Raw genomic sequence first — 25,000 nt, 5'->3', positions numbered from 1 at the left:
GGAAATGTTGAACAGTGCAGCGGCCAGCACTGCTGATGAAACCCAGTTCAGTGAAGCCCGAGGCGAGGAGAGATCTCAGCAGGTGCTTGTGCATTCATCAATGCTGGAGAAACACAAACACTGTAGGAGGTGAAATGCGCTATGCCATCCTGTGCTGCTGTGCTCTGGATATGTGTATAAGAAGGATGTTTGCTTTTATCTTTTATTATCATCTTTGTTATTTCCCTGATTGTATCATTATCACTTTGTGACTTCTTGCATGATAGAAATCAAGGTAAAGTAGGTAGGTAAAGGTTTCTTGTATGGTCTACATGTCTACCATGGCCCCTTAGGGTTGCAGGTAGAGCCACTATTTACACATACAATTACTCTACTACTTTACTACACATCAGAACCCATCAGTGTTTCTCCAAGCACAGAGAACTGTGGCAGCCCATATGTGATTTACACATAGGTTCTCAATTTAAGGATGGAGTAGTTTACACCCTTAAGCCGCTCTATTTCAATCTTCCTCTCTTTCACAAACTCTCCCTGTCTCCTAAGCACACATACACACACACACACACACACACAAACACACACACACACACACGCACATACATACATACATACAGACACTCACACACACACACACACACACACACACACGCACGTACACAAACATACACACCCACACACACACACACACACACACACACACACACACACACACACACACACACACACACACACACACACACACACACACACACACACATACATACATACATACTCTCACACACATACACACACACACACACACACACACACACACACACACACACACACACACACACACACACACACACACACACACACACACACACACACACACATACAACCACAGGCCGGCAGACAGACAGAGAGAGAGAGCAGGTGGGATAAGCTCTTAACCAGCTTCTCTCAGACCTAAGAGCATTAGTGTCAGCCCTATCAAACACCTCTGGACAGACACCTCCACTGCCCCGTCTCAGCCTATGACACCAATCACCACAGTCCAGTCGTGGCTTCTCACCCTATGCAGAGATGGAATTGGAGAATTACTGAGTGGGTTATATGGGGGGGATTGAGTCTCTGAGTGAGACCATTCTGTTTGCAAAATAATCTTTTGTGTGTGTTTGTATGTGTGTGTATCTGTTTGTTATCCTTATTTCTGGGTGTAGGATGGTAATGAGACGTGGTGTGTGTATGAGTGTGTATTTTTGTGTTTTTACGTGTATGTGCGTTTTTATACTGTATGTGTTTATGTGTGTAGGTGAGTCCAATTTGTGTGCCCTAGTGTCCATATGTGTTAGTCGGGGCATTTTTTTGTGTACCTGTATAATCTGTAACCCGAGATCTGTAGCTGCGTCTTGTCAGCTGTGAGACGAACAACTTGTGACACTCCGTAAACTGCAGATGCGTCTTTCTCCTCTTTGTTATGTTTTTTTTTTTTTTTTACATCTTCTTCCTCTTTCAGAGGGAAATAAAAGTGCTTTCACAGCAAACACCCCGGGCCCCGCAAACACACATGGGACCTCCACACACACCTATCATCACAGCGCGCCCCGCTCAGCTCTGCACATTTATTTATTTAATTCATTCATTCATTCATTTATCTCTTTGTGGATTTATTTATTTATAACCTTGCCTGTTGCTGCACGTGGTGCTTTCATATGCATATTGCAACACTGTGACTTTTTCTTTCTACAGAAAGCAGCCAGAGATTCTTAGTTCTCTTTTTTTTCTGTAAATTCCCTGCCTTGCTGTAGCAGCTGTCACTGGTGACATGAAGCCCTTTTCATTTCAGTGTTTTTATTGATCACACACACACACACACACACACACACACACACACACACACACACACACACACACACACACACACACACACACACACACACACACACACACACACACACACACACAGGAGGCTGCAGTGTAATTGTAACCTCAACAGTAGGGTGAAATGGAACAAATACACTCCTGGTCACGCTTGCTTTCTTGTCACTCTCCCCTAATCATGTTCACTCTGTCCCTGTCCCTGTCTCTGTCTAGGCTTCAGGCCTGGGTATAGAAACAATAGTGGTATCTACCACAACCCTAACTGCCACATGATGTACACATTTACATACAGATGGAGGAGAAGAGAGGGACAAAAACGAGAGAGAGAGAAAGAATAAGAAAGAGAGAAAGTCAGAAAGTGAAGGGAGGAGGCAAGCAGGTTGTTCTGCTGTATTCATTTGCCATGTTACCACCGAGCTTCTTCTTCATTGTCACTCCACCACTAACCTATCTTCTCCTGCCTAATTGGGCTTTTCAGAAGCCCAACAGCAGAACCAGTGAAATGTTATTACTGTCTGTTTCTCTAGGCTTCCAATCCCTGGCTTTTTAATTCAACTGATGCTAATGCTACAGAGCGAGAGGGGGGGGAAGTGAAGGGTTTGTACACATGAGTGGGTTATGCATACATTTTAATTTAATAAATGCTTAGGCTATAACTCCCATTAAAATGGCTCAATCCAAAACAAGGGCTGCGAGAGATACCACTCGCTGCGTTCTGTAAGGTTTTCAAGCCCCCATAATTCATGCTTTCACTGGAGTTACTTTTGTAGTCATGGAGCTCACCTGGGCTTTAGAAATGAAAAGCTAGTGTCTCAGTTCTCATTTGTAGGGATGTACTCACATTGAGCAAGCATAGAGTGTGTCATTGTCAGTCTGGGTATGTGTGTGTGTGTGTGTGTGTGTGTGTATGTGTGTATGTGCACATTTCTTTGACTATAAAAGCCTGGGCTGAAGCACATCACATGTGTTTGTACTGTTGTTTGAAAGGGAGACTGAATATGTATGTGTGTGTGTGTATGTGTGTGTGTAAGGGTGTTACTCTGTGTGTCCATGTGTCTTTCTTGAGCATATCTGTACGTGCCTGTACTTAAGTCTGTGTAAACTTCTCCTGTGTGCCAGCCTATGTGTGTGTGTGTGTGTGTTTGTGTGTGCACATATCTGGCTGGCGTTGCTGCTCTGAATAATGCATGCACTCGACAAAGAGCACCGATGCTCTTCAGACACAACACAAACACTTCACAGCCAGGGTGGCAGGACCCGGGGAGGGCCCCGCCGAGCACACACACCGCGCTGAGCCAGCAGGAGCCTCCGGGCCCTCAGCGTACACCACCAGCATAGGCAGCAGCATCAACAGCAGCAGCAGTAGTAGTGACACCAATGGCAACAGTGGCAGCGGTGGTCAGAGTTATAGCAGTGGTGACATCACCGCTCTCTCTGCACACCTGTCCTTGCCCGCATGGGCAACGCGTTGAAAGACACCCAGCCCCCACTCGCGTGGGTATAAGGTCGTGTCCAATAAGGCCCGTGTAAAGATGGCTGCCAGCAGTGACGCCGCTCCGTGATGAATGTGTGTGGCTTTTTCAGCTGTCCTGCCATTTAGGCTGATTTAAAAAGCCCCTAAAACCCAGCAATCAATCATAACATGCCAGAGAGAGGGAGGGAGGGAGGGAGAGAGGGAGCGAGGGAAAAAGGGAGAGAAGGAGGACAGGAGGAGAGACGTGATATCATTGCTTTGCCTTGCCTGTCCAGTGGTTGGTTTCCGAAGAGGAGCCGCCCTGTCACAAACGTCTGGGAGGATAATAGATGGGGAAAAAGAGAGGAGGAGGTCGAACATGGAATGAGAAAGGGAGTGAGCAAACGAGTGCAGAGAGGAAAGAAGGAGAGAGGCTGTGACGGTGCCTCCTGCCTGCCAACGGCGCTCACTGCAAGGGGCAGCAGATGGGAGATGTCCGCTGTAAGTTGAGATGTGTGTTTGTGTGCGTGAGGGTGTAGGAGTGTGTGTGTGTGTGACTGTCTCTCCCTGTACTGTTATTTCCCGAAACACAGGCACACACACTAATACATGTACACTCTGAAGTGCATACACACGGACATTTCCTGCAAGTCTACCTTCAAATAAGGACTTCAAACAAAAATCAAGTGTTATCGCTGTTGTCAACTGTCATTCCCTTATAATTAATGTTTAAGTGTGTGTTAGGGCCTGCATGTGTGAGTGTATGTTTGTTTGTGTGTGTGTGTGTGTTTGTGTATGCGGGATGGCTCCACAAGCTAAAACTCCAGCAGCTCTAAACAAAACACTGCCACGATGAGCAGCAGAGCATGAATATGCATCCGCCAGAGTCACAGGGAGGTTAGGTACCCTGGGAGCAATCTTCTCTCTCACTCTCTGTCACTCACTCACTCTCTTTTTCCTCTCTTTCCCCCTTCTTTGTCTTTCTGTCTTTTCTTTGGAGGGGGAACAAAGTTTTTCATTGAGGACCTATTAGACAGTTAAAATAGCCTCCTTCTTTGTTCCATGGCTCCTGTGGCCCTGGCTCTCTCCTGTGAGAGACTGCTTCCTGAGCTCGGTGACAATGGTGACGAAAGCATGTCTGTCACGCAGCTTCAGACACAGGCCCTTGCTGCACAGGAGAGAGGGAGAGACAGATAGAGAGAGAGAGAGAGGGACAGAGAGAGGGACAGATAGAGAGAGAGAGAGAGGGACAGTCAGAACATGGGAGAGGCGCACAAGAAAAAAAGGAAAAGGGAAGGTGAGACACCAAAAGAGACTATATTAAAGGGGGAAGGGGACACAGAGACAGGGCATGACAGAAAGACAGAACAAACAAACGGAAAGGACAAAGAATAGGGAGGCGAGAGAGAAAGACAGAGAGAGGGAGAGTGACAGAAAAACCCAATTAACCTGTCGTCTCTCCATGGAAACAGATCCAGCTGTTCGGATGCGTGAGGGCACACTGAACTGTCACGGCCAATCAAAGCACATGGAATGCTGAAGGGGCCAGACACAAATTGGTTTTATTCTATTCCTTTTGAGTGCCGTATTCAAGGAGAGCAACGTTGAGCAGTGCAGACTGATTAACAGAGGGCAAAAACTTTTTAACAATATCTATCTATCTATCTATCTATCTATCTATTAATCTATTAATATATCTATCTATCTATCTATCTATCTATCTATCTATCTATCTATCTATCTATTAATCTATTAATCTATCTATCTATCTATCTATTAATCTATCTATCTTTCTATGTATCTATCTATCTATCTATCTATCTATCTATCTGTCTGTTGCATCCTCATATGTCCCTGATACTATCCTAACAGCAAGGTAACCCCAGAGATAAAGAGGTCTCCATATTACCAGCTGCCTCTGCTCAAGGTTGTTCTCCTTTCTTGCCGAGTTTTTTTTTCACCATCACCCTAGCCTTGGGCCTGCTTTTGAGGATCAGCTTCCCATCCGGTGTTAACGTATCTTTGTGATGCTACTTTTTAATAGAATGAAAGAGGTGTAAAAAAAAAAAAAAAGATAAAATACAAATTGACGTGAGCCATCTGAGAATAGCTCCCCTTAACCCTTCCCCCTAACATAACTCCATTTACCGCGGTAGCGGTGCCAAATCGGGCCCGAAACAGTGGTGATGGAAAATCACGTGGCGTGACCAAGGCGCATTCTCTGTGCTCGGGGCCCTCTGATGTGGTGTTTGATCTTCGCTTGGTGCGTGATGGGCACGCGAGGGACCAAAGGCTTTGGCGCTCTCTTCCTCTTCCTCTTCCTTTGCCTCTACTCTGCTCTACGTCCCTGTGGCCGTGGGAAGCAGCAGTAGAAAAGCTCATATTTGCATATGGTCCTGCCAAGTGAAGCATCTCATGCCCTGGGCTCTGCTTCAAACCGGCCCCGGCGCCAGCTCAAACAGCCAACAGGAGGTGGAGGGAGAGAGAGATAGAGTTGGAGAGAGAAAGAGGGAGGGAGAGAAAGAGAGAAGCGGGCTCTGCTGGGAGCCACTGCAAAATGTATCTCATACACACGCATGGGGCACTGTGTGCTTATACACATGCACACGCACTCACACACAAACACATACACCCACACTCATACATACACATACACACGCAAAAACACATATGCATGTACTGAATATTTACACACTCCTATACACTGTCTCACAAACAGACTGTACTCCCCAAAGCATACTATGAATGCAAAATACAGTGAGCAAGCTCACAATGAAACGCATGAAATGTATGTGCTTACACAAACCCACACACTTATGTTTGCATCGCATTCACAAAGACACAGGTCAGAGTTGCACCTTCCAACTGTCATCCACACCCCAGTCACACACACACAGCCATGAGTGACAGTGTCTGTGTGTGTTGATTTTAGTATGTACTGTGTCTGCAGGGGGACAGAAGTGGGTCAGTATATGTTCAGAGAGGACAGAAATCACTCACTGGGAAAGAAGGGGGTGAGTGGGGGAGAGGGAGCAAATAAAAGAGAATGATTAAGAGAATGAGCTACAGAACGGCGAAGCAAATAAAAAGATGACTAGAGGAAAAAAGAGAAAGTAGCATGAAGCGTTTGGGAGTGGAGAAGATTAAGAACAATATGCAGAGGTGTAGAGAGAGGGAGAGAGAGAGTGACTATGAATGTGAGAGGAGGAGAGGGAGGGGAGGAGCGCAAGGGAATAGAGAAAGAGGCAGATGGAAAAAAGAGAGAGGACAGAGAAAGGGAGTGACCATGGTTTAATGAGGTCGACAGTGCCGGAAAAATCTTGGCAGAAAGAAAGAGAGAGAAAAAAAAAACGCAAAGAAAGGGGGAAGAGAGGGAGGCAGGAAAAAAAGACATTTCTCCCTTCCTTGCCAAACTGAAATGTCACTTTGACGCACGGTTGAGCTCGCTGAGGCGACTGACGTCCTGCTTTTTAAAATGCACTTCACGTGGGCCCACTCCAGCTCCTTCCCTCAGCTCTCTGCCTCCTCCTGCCAGGCTGAGGGCTCCATCAGCGCCCCTAATGGCCTCCACGCCACCGCCGTCCAGCTAACTGCCCCGCAGAACAAAAAGGCAAGACCTGCCACACAGCCCTCCAAACATCTCCTCCCCATGGCAGAACTCAGTCTGACTGAGTGTCCATGTTCCTATCTCTCTCTGTCACTGACTGTCTCTTTTTTTCTCTTCAACACTTGCCATTTCTCTCTTTGACTGAAGGAGTCATCTTCTCTCATCATTAACCCCATAACCCCTGAGAACTGCAGGGTAGTGTGAGACATTACAGCAGGGCTATGCCTCAGACTGGGAGCTTGGATCAGACTTGATCTTATTCAAATCCCTTATCACACGACTGGCCTCTTGGTCAGAGTTACAAGAAATGAATTCACTATTCATTGGGCTGTATGTGTATCCCTGGGACCTAAAAGAGGTTGAGCTATGAGGGAAGACCACCAGTTACCGAACGGGATTAGCAGTGAGCAATCGGGAACCATTTTGGATAAAGAGATGACCATTATGATTGTAGACGACTTTACGTCCAGTGTTCTTCATTGGATATCAGTCCAACTCCACTGACAGCAATCTGAAATTGGTTGTTAAACAAATGTGCATTTCATTTCATGCATATAGGCATGTGTTCCCATGTGCAAAAGCTCATACTATGCAGTTGCATGCATGTACACTATCATTTGTGTGTGCATAAAGCACAAGGCAGTACCTGTCTTTCATTATCAAAACCCTGGGTTTGAAGGGATGATCTGCCTGATTAGCTACTGTCTAACCTTCTCTCCGGTGGGCACTTTTCTTTTTCAGGGTTCACATCCCCAAGTCACTCAGTCTAAAATATATTTTTCCCTGGCTGACTTCCTGGTTTCCCTTCTCAGACAAACTAACTCAACTCTCTTTATTTCGCACTGTCATGCTCCCCTTTGGGTTCATACAAAGAGAGAAGAGACTGAATGGTTGGGTGAGGAGGGAAAGAAAAAAGGTGGAGTCATAACGACGGAGGAGATGGAAAGAGACAAGGTAAATAGATAGGATAAGAGGTTGTTGGCCAGTTATTGTGATGACATTTTTTTTAAATCCCCTCTGTGCTGTTTCTCTGCCCCTCTGTCCCAGGTTCATTCCTCTTCCGCTGGTAGCTACATCACAGGCCTGAGACAGAGAGCTGAGCTATGCAGTCTCCCCTGCACTCTGGGGTTGACCATTGGGCATGTTCCATTTGTCATACGTCAGCGCGCTCATTCACAGAAGCCCTTACATGTACATTCTGTGTGCATGTCTCACATACTCTGGACGTACCGTGCACGTGTACAGACACCTAGACGTGGACACACAACATACACCCACATAAATCTGTATATTTTCATTTTACACGCGTATCTTCTGCTTGTTTGCACGAGTGTGATTCTGTAACCAAATATTGTCTGTGGACATACTAGTGTGTGCATACAACATTTGTATTTGCATGTTGACCCATGTTGCTGTCCCGCCACACTCCCTCTCTCTCTCTCTCTCTCTCTCTCTCTATCATTCCCCTTCTTTCCTCTCTCCTCCTGTGTGTGGGCATGAAGTGTTGCTGTGTGTGGTAGAGCCTGTGCTGGATCCTGGCAGAATCCTGCTGCTCCTGGAAAGCGCAGGCCTCCCGCTGTGGCTGAGAGTGCTTGCACTGTTGGCTCCTCGGGCTCTGGGCTCCGGTGCTGGGACTCACCCCTCTTTCCAAGCTGAACTTGCCCCAGACGGGGGGAATGCTCCGATGGCTCCCTGCCTGCCTCCCCTGCCGCGGTGCTCTCTTACAGGAGAAGGGGCTGGAGCTTTTCCTATGCCCTGATAACACTTACAGCCTCAGACTCTCTCTCTCTCTCTCCTCCCCAGCTGGGACACCATCACTGTCTGACTCAAGGCTTTCCTCTGAGGGATAGGGGTTACAGTAGGTGTACAGCACTCCGTGAATATGGAGGGTTTGAGGCCAGGAGTAGTCCAGAGAATGGAAACTAACATTCAACCACCCCACCCCCACCCCCACACAGACAGACATCTCACTCTCTCTCTCTCTCTCACACACACACTCTCTTCCTCTCTCTCTCACAAACACACACAATCTCTTTCTCTCTCTCTCTCTCTCCCTCATACACATACAAATCTATGTTTGTACATGCACTCTTATATATCCTTTTTGTTCAGCCTCTCATAGATGGACAAGTTGTTTATGCAATGGGTAGTGACGCACAAATGCAAACATACAAAGACCAGCATGACCATGGCATGTTGTTACAGCAAATTGACACTCCAGGCATAAACAGTGATTCACCAGGAACTGGAGAGAGACAAAGAGGGAGATATGGGAGCGAGAGAGAGAAACGCATTTGTAATGTTATATTTTTTTTCACACACAAATGCTGAGCCACTGAGTCCGGAAGGCACCACCGTTAATAATTTAGCAGGCGAGCAGCAGTCAAAACAGCTCCACATGTATGAGTGACCTCCTCTTCCTCCATTTGTTGCTCACGCCCTTCCCATGCAAATAGAGAGGCTGCTGGCCACCGAGGCTGAGGCAGCCTCCTTCACATACACGCACCTCCCAGGCATCAGCGTCTCCACAAGCATCCACTCCAACAAACGTAACAGCAGGAAAGTCCATGTGTGCTTCTCCACCACATCAGCATGCTTCATGAACCTGTCTGTCTGTGATTTAGAAATACGCATGTCAGCCTCCCAGTTATTAAGGGAGGAATCTGAAACTGCCCTGGGCTGGTTTCCAGAAAGCACCGTTGAGCATCCACCGTGGTTACAGTGGAGAGGGAATTTATTTTAAATCACAGTCTCTCTATCATGTACCTAGTAAAATTGTTGTCTGCATTCAATTAAGTTTTATAGGCCTTTACATATTTACCCTGAACGGTTGACTATTAGGGTATTTACAAACAGACACTATCTAGCCACTAGCTCTGTGTTTCAGCAAACTATGACATATGCTGTCTCACACCTAGAGGTCGCACCTGGGTTGTAACAAGTTCAAATCCAGTCTGATGTATTCCTTAGTGTACATAATTCTCAATTCTCTAATCCTCTGTTACTAGGTCTATGAAAAGCATACACCATATTCCTTCCCTACAACACAAGATTACTGTAGTGTACCGTGGGCGGATTAGTGAAACTTCCGTGTGGGTATTTGACATTATTCTCTGCAGGTATGCAGAATCACCTTGCACTCTTGAAGTGGGCCTTCTGATCATGTATTTGTTTACCTAAGGTAATTATAAGTAGGTTTGCATGGTTAACAACGTCAAATATGAAGCAGGAACGGAAATTGACACGTATATTTACACTTGATTAATGATATATTTGGATACCAATAACTAGACACTACACAAGACTAACATCAGTGACGTCTTTTTAGATATAAAGTCTCTGGATCTAAGCTTCTAGCTATATGAACAAATATGCTAAATGATCTAGGCATTAAAAAAAGACTCATGGTTGATATTGAGGTATCCCAAGTCTCACTGATTTGCCCCTCATTAAAAATACGCAGGTGTGTCAGTCCACGTGCTACACTACGTCATTAACCAAGTAAATTCGAACTAGGCCTACGAATTATCATGGTTTGAACTTACATAGTAGTACGATGTTGATACGACAGTTTTGGGAAACCGTCGTACTTAAGATGATAGTTAGTTTGACAATACATCGTACCATGTTAGTTCAATGCTAACCCCCGTCGTTGTACGGGAAATGCACCCATGGTTACCAGAGCAAAATCAGACCGAATGGATCACAGTTATCTCCGTACCGTCCTCTTCAGACAATTGTGTAGCTCTTCAGCTTTTCCAAAACACTCGTGAACGCAGGTGGACGAATACACACGATCAATATGGATGCAGGTCGTGAAAAGGCATACGTGCGCGCCACGGCTTGGTCGGTTCCTGTCAATACGATGTACATTTTTCTCCTAAGAGAATGATCGAAAGTAAATGAGAGGAAGCTTTAAGGATGTGGCCCAAATGGAATTGGTTGCAGCGAGTAGAAGAGGGGTGCGACTCAACGGACGGGTTTACTCGAGGGAGCGTTGACCCAGAAGCTTGTTAAACGGGGAGGCTTCGACTACTACTTAGCAGAAAAGATGAAGTGGCGAGACGAGAGGAAATATACGAAGGCGCAGGGGGAGGAGACGGCAAGGTTAAGCAGCTTGTTTCTTTTTCAAGCAGTCTTGCCATAGCCTACTTCATCATTAAACATTCATTAACCATAGACAAACTGTCACCAGCGAAAGGTTCCCATCTCATTTAGTTTATTAATGGATTTTACATAATCTCGGGCCAACGTAATGAAAGCCAGACAAAAACGTGAATAACGCTTCAAGAAACTAGCCTGTCCCTCAACACACATTTATCGAAAGACACTCGACACCGCCAAATAGCCAGTTGGCCAAGCGCATCGAAGAGCGCAGGGCAAACGTGCCCGTCGATAAGATCACCTTCAACTCAGCCTTGTTATCCAAAGTCCAAAGGGCCATCGGCGAGGAGAACGTTCTGGTTACCTGACAGCATTTGGTCTAGTAGCGTTACCTACCCAAACACCCAAACACTCTGTCTGACAATACAGGTGCTATAGCCAGCGTGTGAGGCGGTGCTACAGCCTCCACCTCGTAATTGGGGTCCATCTGTCCGTTTATACAATCACCAAATCAATCGTACCTATCACCTCGATACTCTAGGACTGTTAACTCTTGAAGGCGTGATGGTTAAATACAAGGGCATATCAGCATTACTGCCAGTGAAAGCAACATTAATTTCTCATAAGGCAAATTAACTTGATTCTTGGCAAGGTGTTGTCCTTTCGGCTTTTTGTGTGCAAGTGCATGCTTCAGATGGACTCGAGTTTCATCTAGCAACACGGCAGTTAATACTGCATAACAAATATCATCTTACCTCCAGACCTGCCCCAGTTGCAGGATGTGAATGACGGATTGAAAGATCCACATGCAGACTCTGCAGCTCCTCTGGGTGCTGCTCATTGTGCCCATCGTGGGCAGCGAACTGGCCCCGGCAGCATTGCCGGTGATCCGCTGTTCGCTGCCCTTGGTGCTGAAATCACCTCCGCACTCGGCAGGACCTGACCCGCTGGATGTCCCGCTGAGCTCTGAATAGTCATACACGAACCACCTGAAACTCAACACCTGAACCACGGTGGAGGGAACCACAACAAAGAGTAACGTAAGCCAGAACCACCAATTGTTCCCCCTCAGGTAGTAGTCCGCAGCCAGCCACAGGTCGGTGGCCCCGTCGGAGAAAAAGACAAGGAGAGCGCATAGCACCCAGCAACAGTCCACCAGCGTGTACGGCGTTCCGACATACCGGTACAGGGTTGGGCGTTGTTCAGGTCCGACAAGACACCGAGACGGGGTCTCACTCTGCTCAGACACGGCTGCTCCATCCGACTTAGCGGCCATGTTTGTTGTAGGAATGATAGTGGGAAAGGGAAAGCGAGGTAGAGTGAGGGGAGGGGGATGTGTGTGAGCGCATGAGTGAGTGAGAGAGTGAGTAAGAGAGAGAGGGAGCGAGCAACAGAGAAACGGGAAAAGGAAAAAGAGAGATATCCTCGAGGCAATACTGGTTCTAATACGATGGCTATTTTTGTCAGTCCCGTTTTAGTTGTCATTACTTGAGATAGCCCTGTACGCAGGCTAGCATCCGGCCCTGGAGAGAGATTCAGCCTTTCATCCTTAAAAACTCCACTGCAGGCATCTTTGCCATCGCCCTGGAGAGGTTCCGCGGGTTATGCTGGTTTGAAATCATATCAACCACTGATCCATCATAACACCTAATCTGCTCGAGTATAGCAGCTTCGCCTGTTAATTGGAGAATTTCTCGGCTCGCTGCTCGCACGTACTCTCAACAGTAATAATTAAACCTCTGCCGTCTTAATAATTTATCAATTAATTATGAATGAATAATTAATGGAATTAGTTTGTTCTTTGAAGTGTCTGTCGTATTGTCATGATACCACACAAACCAGCAGAACTGGATGCAAATGCGATGCTTTGGATTCATTTGATTCAATGTTCCATTCCGCTTCAATTAATTCCTCTCTTATTATGACTTATTACGACATTTGATGGTGGTGATATGGAACTAATTGATCTTATTTCATGTAATTTTTAAACGACGCCTGTTCCATTGCATAGGCTTTTCTGTTGTTGTTATCAGAGTACTGTATGATAAAGTAAGACAGAATAGCCTGTGTGCTTGCAGCCCTAGTTTCCGGGAATTACTTATTGATTTGGGAGACAGTTGCGACTTTTCCATCATGAACTGTAATTTCCCTCTCTGTCTCTCTTTTCATAGTCATATGCTTTGGCACAAGGCGGTCTAGTTGACAGGATGAGCATAAGGGTAGAATAGCTAGGCTGCGTTATGACGTTTACCATGGAAATTATTGTATTTGTGTGTGAGAGAGAGAGGCTGTTTAGACTGAGTCAGAGAGATCGACACACACATTCACGCGCGCACACACACACACACACACACACGCACACACACACACACACACACACAACACAGATGATGTGCTTCTGTTTGCTGAATGGGGTGGGGTCGCTATCGTCTAGCCTACCTTTAATAAGGGCTTAAAAGTAGACCACACCACTTAGATTATACAGTTGCAATAGTAGGCTATTAAAATGCCGATTTTTGCTCAGTTAAACATGCTGGCTTTTGTTTTTACCGAAACCAATAAATTACTTGAAAGGAGAGTGCGGCAAAATAATTGCCAGCTTTTCCGAGTCCATTGAAGCAGTAGTCAATGATCATTAAAATTGGCAGTGAAGTAACTGGATAAGCTCTTTAACTTCCAGCAGACATAAATCCCGCTAAACGTTGCTCTGTGACTTGATCCGAAATAAACCTGCGCAAAACCAACTTGCCAGAGGCGGATTAAATGGTGTCATTTCGCAGTGACAGTGTTGAGGTTGCATGCCCCGCCACGATATCAGGCCCTGGGCGCCGTCACTCAGTGCAGTTACATGTGCAGAACAATCTGATTACAGCATATATTGGATTATTTTTAGGTTGAGGAATATTCCAGTTAACATGCTAAGTGAAGTAGCCATCCAATTCACATGAAACATATTTTTTCAAGGAGGGGCAGCCTAATTAGCATGCAGCCGAATGCGAGTTTGAGAACAACCAAGAAAAAAAAGGAAGACACAGGAATCCCAACGAAAAAAAAAGAAAGAAGAAATAAATACGTCTGTCTGAGGAGAGACCGAATCCTAATATGATAGTATTTGCTAGCCTCCTCTTATTGCCACCTGATCATACAGTTCTTTGACGTGGGTTTTTGTTCATTTAAAGATGAATATCAAGATGTGCTACAAAACAGACCAGTACCATCTAAGCTTTGGTCGTGCTAGGTAGAATTTGATAAATCATCCTCTTCAATCATTATGCCATTTTAAATAATGAGTCAGGTAGGCCTGACTATACCATCTTAGTTATATTTAACGGTAACCTGACATGTCCCTGGGCCTATGTCATGGTACACTGTAAAAAAAAAAATCGTAAAAAAACGGTTTTTTTCCGGCAGCTGGGGTGCCAGAAAAATACCGTAAAATAACAGAAAATTACTGTACCGTAAAAAAACGGTTTTTTTCCGGCAGCTGGGGTGCCAGAAAAATACCGTAAATTAACAGAAAATTACTGTACCGTAAAAATACGGTTATTTCCCGTAATTAAAATACAGTTTTTAGTTGTAATTTTACCAAGATTTTCCCTTATTTTCAGGTTTTTTAACATTAAATAACAACATTTTCACATTTTAAAACAATTAAATGACCTAGAAAAACGGTAAATAAACGTTGTATTACGAACATTATTCGTAATACAACATTTATTTTCCATTTTTCTAGGTCATTTAATTGTTTTAAAATGTGAAAATGTTGTAATTTAATGTTATTTTACGGTATTTTTTCTGGCAAATTACCGTTTATTATAATTTTTAGTGTATAGTCACTTACCTGATCTTTCAGCCTTTGAGAATATGCCTCTCTCTATCACTTGTTCACACACTAAATCCATTTATTGGTCTCATAATTACAGAAATGTGCTGTTAAATTAAATTACCCATGAAGATGGTAGATTAACATTGTTATACGGGTAATAATGCTTACATTTACAGAAATGTGCTGTTATTAGTTGGTTTTAATGGCATTATTTGTTTAAAAATCCTGTATATAATTTTTTATGAGATGTAATATAATAGTATACAACAATAATTTGATTAATCTTTAAAAACTAGTTAAAAAAAATGAATATTTAAAGCACTTTCAACTTAAAAAAACTATACTCACCTAATAACACCATAATTATTTTAATTTTAAATGGTTTAAACCAGTTTTTGGCCAGTCGGAAAAGGGGCTTAAATGAATTGTGTTTGAACAAGACTAAGCTGAGAACAACTACAATTTCCCATTCTCTGTATTTTTATTCTGTATATATATATTAAAAAAAACTAACAGGTAACCATACAGCAACTGGTTCTGAAACAAACAAAAACAAATTCAACTGAATTGGAAATGAAAGAAAAAAACTAAAAAAAAAAAACTAAACAAAAATCCACAGACTCTTGATATCTTCTAATATAATTTCCAACTCGACTGCAAATGTAAATGTTTTTTTTTCAATAAGGCCCAATACATCAGCCCTTCATCTCCAAGTGGCATAGCAATCTTGTCACTTCTTGCGACGATCAGCTACTGCTGGGCAGCTCCGCTTGGGTGTCCAATGCACACAATGCTAGGCTGGTGGCCTCTCGATGAATCAGGATTCTCAAGCAATGATGAAATGCTCGTTCTAGGCTGTAACACAAAACGTTTGAATTACTACATTATTAAACCAGCATGGGGAGGAGACCACAACACAACATCAGGAGGTTCAGTGATGCAACCAATAAGTCATAAGACACAAACATACTTGCACAAAGTCCATGAGGTAGGAAATGGCTGATTTAACACTGCAGCGACTCCATCCAGCCCCTCGTCCTGATGGCATTGGTGAAAGAAGGTGTATGAGCATCTGAAGTGCTTTGAAGCAAAGCATGTCTACATGAAAATATTAGAATCCAAATTAGATATCTACCATTACACAAGGTTAAAGTGCATATGACACCTAAAAAAAAAAGGTAAACGGCATATAATTATCAAGACTATACATAAAACATAGTACTTTGAAGTCATGTGTAAACCCGATGATTGAAAAATTAGGTTTGTACACGATTTCAAAGTGTGGTTTTCGCGACGCTCTTCGGCAAGCAGTGCCGGCTTACCTGAAACCTGAAGTCTGTGGCAGAAAATTGCTCAAAATTGCTGAATTCTTCACCCTCCATCGATAGCTGTGTGGTGTGGGAACGAATGAAGTCTACCACCACTGACATCACAGGGTCACCTGGCGGTAGACCTCATTCGTTCCCACGCAACACAACTAGCGATGGAGGTTGAAGAATTCAGCAATTTTGAGCAATTTTCTGCAACAGACTCAAGCAGAGATGAGATTGAGGAAGACTTCGATCCGGATCAGTTTGTAAAGGTGATTGTGAGCATTGAGCCATATCTGGAAGACGAGCCAGCAGAAGAGCCGAGTTCTGACAGTGATGACATAGTAGCTAGCTAGCCTCGCTGCTAATAAGTATAACGCCCCCCTCATTGAGGCAGATGTACCGTTTGCCTCCAGTCTCTTACAGTACCTTGCGTAAGTATTCACCCCCTTGGATGTTTTACCCTTTTATGGCTTTTATAAATCAGTCATGGTCAATATAAGTTGGCTTTTTGGACAAAAAAAATCACAAAATAGCTCTCTTTAATGTCAAAGTGAAAATATATTTCTACACAGTTATGTAAATTAAATACAAATATGTAATGAAAATAAGTGCTTGCATAAGTATTCACCCCCTTTATCACCCCCTTTGTATAGACTGACCTATTTCAACAGAGGTCCAGCCAATTGGTGCTAGAAGTCTCACAATTTGTGTAATGGGGGTCAGTGTGCAGTGAATGTGTCTCAAGTGATTGTAGTATAACGACACCTGTGTCTGGAAGGTCCATTCACTGGTCAGTATTCAGTAATCAGTATTACTGGCTATTGTTAAACCATTAAGACCCAAGATCACTCTAAGCAACTCAGAGAAAAGGTTGTTGAAAAGTATAAGTCAGGGGAAGGATACAAAAAAATGTCCAAGGCACTAAACATCCCCTGGAATTCTGTTAAATCCATCATCAAGAAATGGATGGATTGTGGCACATGTGTAAATCTGCCTAGATCAGGCCGTCCTCACAAACTGAGGGGCCGTTCAAGAAGGAGACTAGTAAGATAGGCCACCAATAGACCTATGACTACTCTGAAGTGGTGGTATGCAGTGGTGGTATGCAGTCTCTCCCATACCAGCTGCTGAAGCTTGAAACTTCTTCAGAGTAGTCATAGTGTTCCTTTTCATGGGTTGAAGGTAGAGAGTGGACATGAGGCATCAGTCAATAATACCAAAAATACAATGGCCCTTATTTCTGAAACAATAAACATTTGGTACATCAGTAAAATGTGGGGTGGGAAGGTAACACTTACATATCCCTCATTGTGTTCCTGGATTTTGACACTCAATTTAGGAAACGTGGTGACAACATTCTTGTCAAGACGCACCTTGTCATCACTGGATGGGTAACTGAAAATAACAGACAGCATCAACCAAACCATTTCTAAACACACATTGAAGAGTTCAGAAGTCCACCTGACCTTTTTTGTGGTAAATTGGAAAAAACACAGCTGGCATGATTATCGTATAGTAGGCACTGAGAATATTTCCCTTTATATCATACCTACATTTTTAAGTTTTTGCACCTGAACTCTTCAATTAGAAACATGTATTGCCATCAGTTATACTCACACTTCACATGTATTGACTAAAATATTAATTTTAAGTATGAGATGTATAAGAACAACTTCCACTCCACTGTCAATACTTTTGAATCTCACACTTTGACAGTGTCGTCAACTTACAATCCTCATCTCTCCTCAAGATTGCTGACAGCAACCCTCACAAGTAGCACCCTGTTTTTTGTGCATATGGTACCAGATTTCTCATATTCTGTGAGTATGTTTGGAGCTTTTGATTGAATTAGTACTTTGAGTACTCCAATCCACTGTCGTCCAGCCTGTCATGGGAAGGTAGAAAATGTGTCTGTCTTGGCAGGGGAGGAGGCTGGAGAAAAACACAAACCAATACAAAAATGTATGAGCCATTGGTGCAGTTTAAAATCCCTAAACAAACATTTAAAACACATATTTTCAACAGGACTGCACAATTACTTAAAAAATTAGCAACAACTATTCAACCAAAGTTTTCTTATCTTACAGACTTACCGGACATATCAGTTGAATTTCTGCATCCGCTAGCTCAGAACCCGACCAGAAAAAAACAACTGAAATGTATCAAGTTCGTTGATGTCTGTGTTACGATCTGTATCAATAAACTCATTGAAGTCGGCATTATACATGAGAAATCAATCTATATATACACTTCAGAAGGTAGGCCATCTTGAGATTTTCATTCATCAAGTAATTCCTTCGCAGGTGGTAAACTATCTTGCAGATCTCTCTGCCATCTAGGTAGATAGATGCCAGTATTTTTTTTAAAGCTAGCCTCCATTTGCTGATAAAGAGAAGAAAAACAAGGTTTTAGTCATTATTCACTACAGTAAAAAAAAAAAAAAAAAAAAAACAGACAGCCACTTCTACCATTGCCATTGTTTTGCTAGCTTATCAAACCATGTAGCAAAATTAGATTGATAGATAGTGCCGTATTTGAGTAATTAAATCTTACCGAACTGTGTTTTATTTGAACCGTTCAAGGCCGGTTACTCTGTTGTAGAATTGAACAGAAAAAGAAAATGTAGCAGGTCAGGAACAGACAATACAATGACCAATACTCAAGCTATGCATTCAAGTTCACAGGAGATTGCTCCCGATTCCATTGTGCCTTGTCTGTGGGGGGGAACTCGAACAAACTAAACTTAAAAGGCATTTCACAACCAAACAACACAATAACATGTAATGCTGGTGTGCCGTGAGACTTTTTTCCCCATAGAATACATAGATTGTGCTTCGAGAGAAAAGGGTTTGGGGAAAACTGATTTACACCACTGGCGTTGCCCCTGCTCTATGGTTATAATATAAAATGGAGCAAACTAGCCAACACGATATGCTAAATAGCTAGCCTTAAAGCTATGGCAAAAGAGTATCTATGATATGTGCTTAAAAGAGCCTTCGTCATTAGAAAACGCAATATGTTACTAGCCAGGTTTTTACTTTCTCTCACTCTGTATGTTTTCAATAGCAAATACAAAATGCCAACCAATTTTACAGATTAAATTATCCAGGTTGGCTAGCTAGCTAACTTGAACTGTACATGTTACCTTAGCTAGCTACTATGGCTTACATTACCTAACGACTACAAACTGAAGGTTGTCAGTGCAAGCTAGCTAGTCAAAGTTAGCCAGAGCCTCATATGGTGTTGGCTACACTCACATTACGGCCCCCATTCAGCACACCAACATGACAGCACGACAACCTATACACAATGAGCCTTTCATCGTCAAATACAATGCCAGGGTATTAAGCTTTTTATTTTTGAGAACTCAATTAAAGTACAAAGACATTTACCTTTAGTCTTCTGCTGTCGTGTGTCTTGTCAGTGTTGAAACTCCGTGGTAACCAGTGCAAGAATGTTCTATTTGGGCGCGCGCAGACCCTACATCGGCCTCAATGCGGGAGGCGTATGAGAGCATAGACATAACACATGTATGTATGAGAGCATAATCTGTATGCTAACGGTATACTTTTAGCAGAGAGGCTAGCTAGCTTAAGCTACTATGGTTCTTAATGGGGTTTTGGTCTACGCGAAATCAGCAACCTAAAATAATATTTGAGAGCTTCAGTTAAAACCACCAATACTGTGCACCATCCGTGTTGCACATAAACAACTAACCGAGTCAATGTAGACGTATAAAAAGTCGTGTAGATAGCTTAATTCACATCAAATATTTCCCACTAACAGGCTACACGCCGCCATCTTTGTTCAGTTTCGATATTTTTGAGTGACTCACTCTCAACCAATCAGAATGCTTGATTTCATCTACCCGTGTTACAACAGTAAATATACGTATTTCTAATGGGTTTTTTCTGTGTAAAACAACAGAAATATTCTGTGTTTTTACATTTACAGTGATTTCATGTTATTTTACATTTGTCATGTAAAATCACAGTTTCTTTTTGTAAAATGAATGGTATTTTAAAAATACAGAAAAAAACTGTAAAATAAACAGTAAAATTCTGTTTTATTACATTTTTTTTTTACAGTGTATTTGTCGGGGTCTGTGTCCACATTTGTATATATGTACAGTAAGTGTTGATGTGTTCGTGTGTATGTCATGTGTGCTGTCGCCTACCACATGCCTTTCTTATTATGCTGCTACGTCCTCAGTCCATAACTCGGCCATTCCTCCCACTCAGACCAGAGGAGTTGCGAGGCAGGGCTCAAGTGCTGGTGTCCTGATCTGCTCTGACAACCTGACGGTCTGACAGCAGGGGGAAAAGAGCCGGGGATAAGACACAAAAGATCCAGGTCATCTCTCTCATCGCTTGTGCTGGGCCACTGGAGAGGGAAGCTGCAGAAGGGCCGCTTACAGCTCGCAGCCACAGGGCATGAGGGACTTGCTATGAGACAAGTCGGCCGAGTGAAGAGTTTTCCAGATGAGGACGCCCCAGTCTTTGCTTTATGAGGCAATACGAGCTGGTTTGGATGTCTAATTTAAGAAATGCTGACAACCAAAGAGACCCATAGCAGATTCTCTTTCGGGCCATGAAGATTTATTATGAGAACCTGACAGACCTTCGAGCGTAACAGTCTAAAGATTATCCCTATAGCTGAAGGAACAGTAGAGCTGATGGTTAATCACTGCCCGTTCTTCATCAGAGCCTGGTGGGCCCCATTCGGACATCTGAATGCCCCCCTCCAGTGCGGGTTGTCCGGAGCCTGCCTGTCAGAGACAATAAAAGAGGCAGTGGAGTCTTACGAAGCTGAGGCTTAGGCGCTCCCCACTGACACTGAAGAGTAATGAAGTCTGTGCGTTCATACGTGCGTCTCGCTGAGGTGCCCACAAAGCAAAGGGGGGTCAGGCTAAGGTCAGGGAAGATTGCTCTGCGTCTCTACCGATGGAGTTATCCTTTAACGGAAAAGGGGGTGTGATGAATGAGAAGTAGCAAGCGTTATCGGCCATAGCCGGGAGGGGATATTCTTTTTCTGCAGTCCCGAGCCACCCGGTTTGATGTTGTCCATGAGTCAAACAGAGGCCGCTGGCTTTCACGTTAGTCTAGTTGAGCAGGAGGGAGATTAGTTTGGTCATTTGAAACATGTATTACTGAGGCCTTTCTAGTCTTTAATAAGAGTGACCCAACTCACTTCAGAAAATCATCAACACTGTTCCGAGTAAAGTCTCATGAGAAGTGGATTCTAAGACTTTGAGGCCTGTACAATAATAGAAAATATTGAAGAAATGTATTCACTGACTCAGTGGATAAGGATAGTTATAGTTAAAGAGCGGCTGCACTTTATAAACCGCCCTTTATTACATCTCTCCATGGGCTGTTGAAATGACTTCTTCACGTCTCATAAGATAAACACATCAAACAGGAAATAAAGCTGTTGTTCCTCACTTTCACTTCACCTCACTACACTTCAGTGGCTTTTAGTTATTCATAAGATGTCTCAATGAATCAATGCATAGAAAATTCCCTCTCTTATAAAGTGAGAAACAGAAGCTTTCAGGCCATTTGTGTCAGTGAGCTTCTGTCACTGAAAGCTGTTGGGAGCTAACAAAGACTTTCTCTGTGTCGCTGTATTTCTCATTCCCTCTCTGTTTCACTTTTCTCTGTCTCTCTTCCTCTCTGTTAGTAGCGAGGCTTGAAGAGACACTGTCAGCTGCTCCGGCTGAGTGGGGAGCAGGGGGCTGTCATCTCCGCTGTGAGATAATGGAGAGGTGTCTGATGTGTCAGGACTGATTGACTTTCAGACATGAGGATGAGCACTTCTATATCAAATTCGGCATGCTGATTTAGAGCAGGGAAAGGTAAGCAAGTCACTGTGTGTCAAAGCAGCCATCGATTACTGTTACATTACATTTATCTGTCTGTCTGTCTGTCTGCCTGTCTGTCTGTGAAGTAACTACTGTGTGCATACAGTAGGTCTGTTAAGAGAAGGTACTGTAGACATAATTTCAATCCTGTACACACTTAGAAAAAGAAAAAGTGCTTCTCTCTGTGTATTGATTCGACTGCCTATTTAACTGTCTGTCTCTCTATCTATCTATCTATATCTGTCAGTCAGTCTGTTTGTCTTTCTGTATCTGGCTGGTCATTTATGCATTGGCCAATATGTCTGTTTGCTTCTCATACATAAAGAAGATACTGAAGAAGAGTTAAACGAATATCCCAAATCAATTTTAGTTTTAAAAAGTGTTTTTTTTTCATCTTTTGAGAGATGTCTTCTTCTATGTACTGTACGAATACTCTGGGTAGTGCATATCATACAAAAGGTTTGAAAATTTAATTAGATGCATGAAAAAAATCAATCATATCTTGATTATGCATGTAGTTGGGAGACAGACACAGAGCGATGCACAGGGAGTTCATGTCTGGGGAAGGCAAGGAGTCAAATGGAACACATATGACCCCTTCAATTATTGAGCAAAGGCTTCAGCATGAATTATATCTCTACTTCCAAAAATGGCAACGGCCTCATTATAACTTTAATGGATGGGAATTAGAGAGATAGAGAGAAAAAAGGATAGCGTGCTCATGAAAAGAAGAAGGAGAGAGAGACAGAGCTGGTGGGAAAGTGACGCAGAGAGGGAGGGGAAAAAGAGGAAGGAAGAGAGAATAGATGTGCCGAAGATTTATCCCGGGCAGTCATGGAAGCCTCTGTCAGCACTTCGTCCACATTGTGGGTGATATCTTAATGAAAAGAGTCTGCAGACCTCTGCTGCCAAACCATCCCACCAATCGGACCCAATGCCCACGTCTCACTCAGCTGATTGGGCCGTTCACCGCCTAGTGCAACGTCTCTCTTTTCTTCATTATTAAATAATCTCCCCCCGCTTTTTAAAAAATTCTGCCCTGTTTTTTTTTTTTTAATTCTTGTGGTTTAATTACTTAAAGTGTACTACGGGGCCTCTGCTTCCATGCTTCATCAAAAGTGTCATCCACTTGGCTGCAATCACAGCAGCACTTAGCTGCAGTTTGGAGAGGGGATAGGAGGGTGGACAGGTGGGGGGAGGGAGGGGGAGCCAGCAGCTCTTTTTTATGCGAGCATTAAAAAAAAATGCCTTGCATGCCCTTTGCTTTAATTCCTGCTTACTTTAATTAGTCCCAATCCTAAACAGATTTACAGGGCCAGGAAGAGAGTGATGGGGGGAAAAGGGAGGGGAAGAAAAGAAAAGGGGGGGGAGGGGGGGTGAAGTTTAGGGAAGCATTTCAGACACTCCAGGGATGTGGTGAGATGAGAAAAAAAACTGACATGCATAAATACCTATGGGTTTGAAAACAGATGAAACCCCTTTGTGGGTAAATAACACAGCTTAACTAAACACCCGGGGATAGCAGTGCTGTGAAGGCCAGGCACAAACTTAAGCACCCTAGTGTGGATGTGAGAGACAGAAAAGGAAGGAAGGAGATAAAGACAGAGGGAAGAAGGGGAAGATATTCGGAGAATTTATTTTGTGTGTGTGTGTGTGTTTGTGTGTGTGTGTGTGTGTGTGAGCGTGTTTGCGGTGCGTGTGTGTGTGTGAGCGTGCGTTTGTGTGTGTGTGTGTGTGTGCGTGTGTGTGTGTGTGTGTGCGTGTGTGTGTGTGTGTGTGTGCGTGTGTGTGCATGTGCGTGTGTGTGTGTGTGTGTGCGTGTGTGTGTGTGTGTGTGTGCGTGTGTGTGCGCATGTGTGTGTGTGTTTGTGTGAGCGCGCGCGCACGTGTGTGTGTGTGTGTATGTGCGTGTGCGTGTGTGTGTGTGTGTGTGTGTGTGTGTGTGTGTGTGTATACAGAGAGGGCAGAGGACAGTAGCGTCTCCATACAGTGTTGCTACAGCTGGGTGAAGCAGTGACCCCATGGCATTCATTATTGATGAGGAGCGAAGCTGTAGATCTTTTATTAATCTCTCTCCAGAGCAAAGACAGATGGGAACCGAGGCAGCAGCCCTACTGTGTGTGTGTGTGTGTGTGTGTGTGTGTGTGTGTGTGTGTGTGTGTGTGTGTGTGTGTGTGTAGTGCTAGTAGTAGGAGGTGATTTGGGAATAGAAATGTGTTTGGATGTGACTGTGCATGTTGTAGTTGTTGTGGAGATGTCTTGGGAGAGGTAGGAATAGAGGTGTGTGTGTGGGTGTGTACATATGTATGTGTGGTGGGAGATGTCTAAGAATATGTGAGTGTGTTTGTGTTGTGTGTGGTGTGATCCAGGCAAGGGACAAGCTTTGCGAAGCTGAACGTTAACGAACGTGTATGAATGTGGGTGTGTGTGTGTGTGTGTGTGTGTGCTTTGGCATACTCTGTATTTGACGAAGACAAGAGGGTAGTACTCTCTCCCTCCCTCTCCATCCCCCTCTCTCTCCCTTGTTCCCTTGTTCCCTGACTCCCTGAGTCGACAGTATGCCATGGCTGATGTTATTATGGCTAGGCTGAAAAGGGAGAGTGGATGAGGGCTTACGTGGACATGGCTACATCAATCCATCCATCAGAGCCCTGCCTCGCCCTGTTGGTGCAGACAGTGATGGTGGAGGCTGGAGACTTTAGCTCGCCTGACTCACTGGACATGCTCTGTCCTCTCTTCCCCCCTTTCTGGACCAGCTCATTACAGAAAACAATTAGGCTCCATGCAGAGTGGTATGTATGTAGAACTTGTTTTTGTCAGACATGTTTGATGAACACAGACTATAACCATAGTCCACGTGACATTTAGATTGTAAAATCCGTTAGGCCTTGGGGGACATTTTTGGTTGGTTTGTTTGATATGTAAATAGAGCTTTATTGAGGTTGACAGTTCTGTTTGACAGCCCTTGGTC

At 43.8% G+C, this 25,000-nt stretch overlaps 1 protein-coding gene across 1 annotated transcript in view; it reads right to left on the bottom strand.

Moving 5' to 3' along the window:
- xkr7b (XK, Kell blood group complex subunit-related family, member 7b) overlaps positions 1 to 12,512 on the bottom strand; it is a gene marked incomplete at both ends in the record, with an annotated part of 65,077 nt that extends 52,565 nt beyond the window's left edge. The window contains 2 exon segments of the mRNA XM_080854632.1: positions 11,783 to 12,410; positions 12,413 to 12,512. Coding sequence (XP_080710758.1) covers positions 11,783 to 12,410; positions 12,413 to 12,512 — 728 coding nt within the window.
- Positions 12,513 to 25,000: the final 12,488 nt, after the last annotated feature.

Source organism: Sprattus sprattus (genome assembly GCF_963457725.1).
Source record: "Sprattus sprattus genome assembly, chromosome: 16".
Taxonomy (NCBI): domain Eukaryota; kingdom Metazoa; phylum Chordata; class Actinopteri; order Clupeiformes; family Clupeidae; genus Sprattus; species Sprattus sprattus.
Note: the sequence above shows the minus strand (reverse complement) of the source record. Positions and strands in the feature narration are given on the sequence as shown.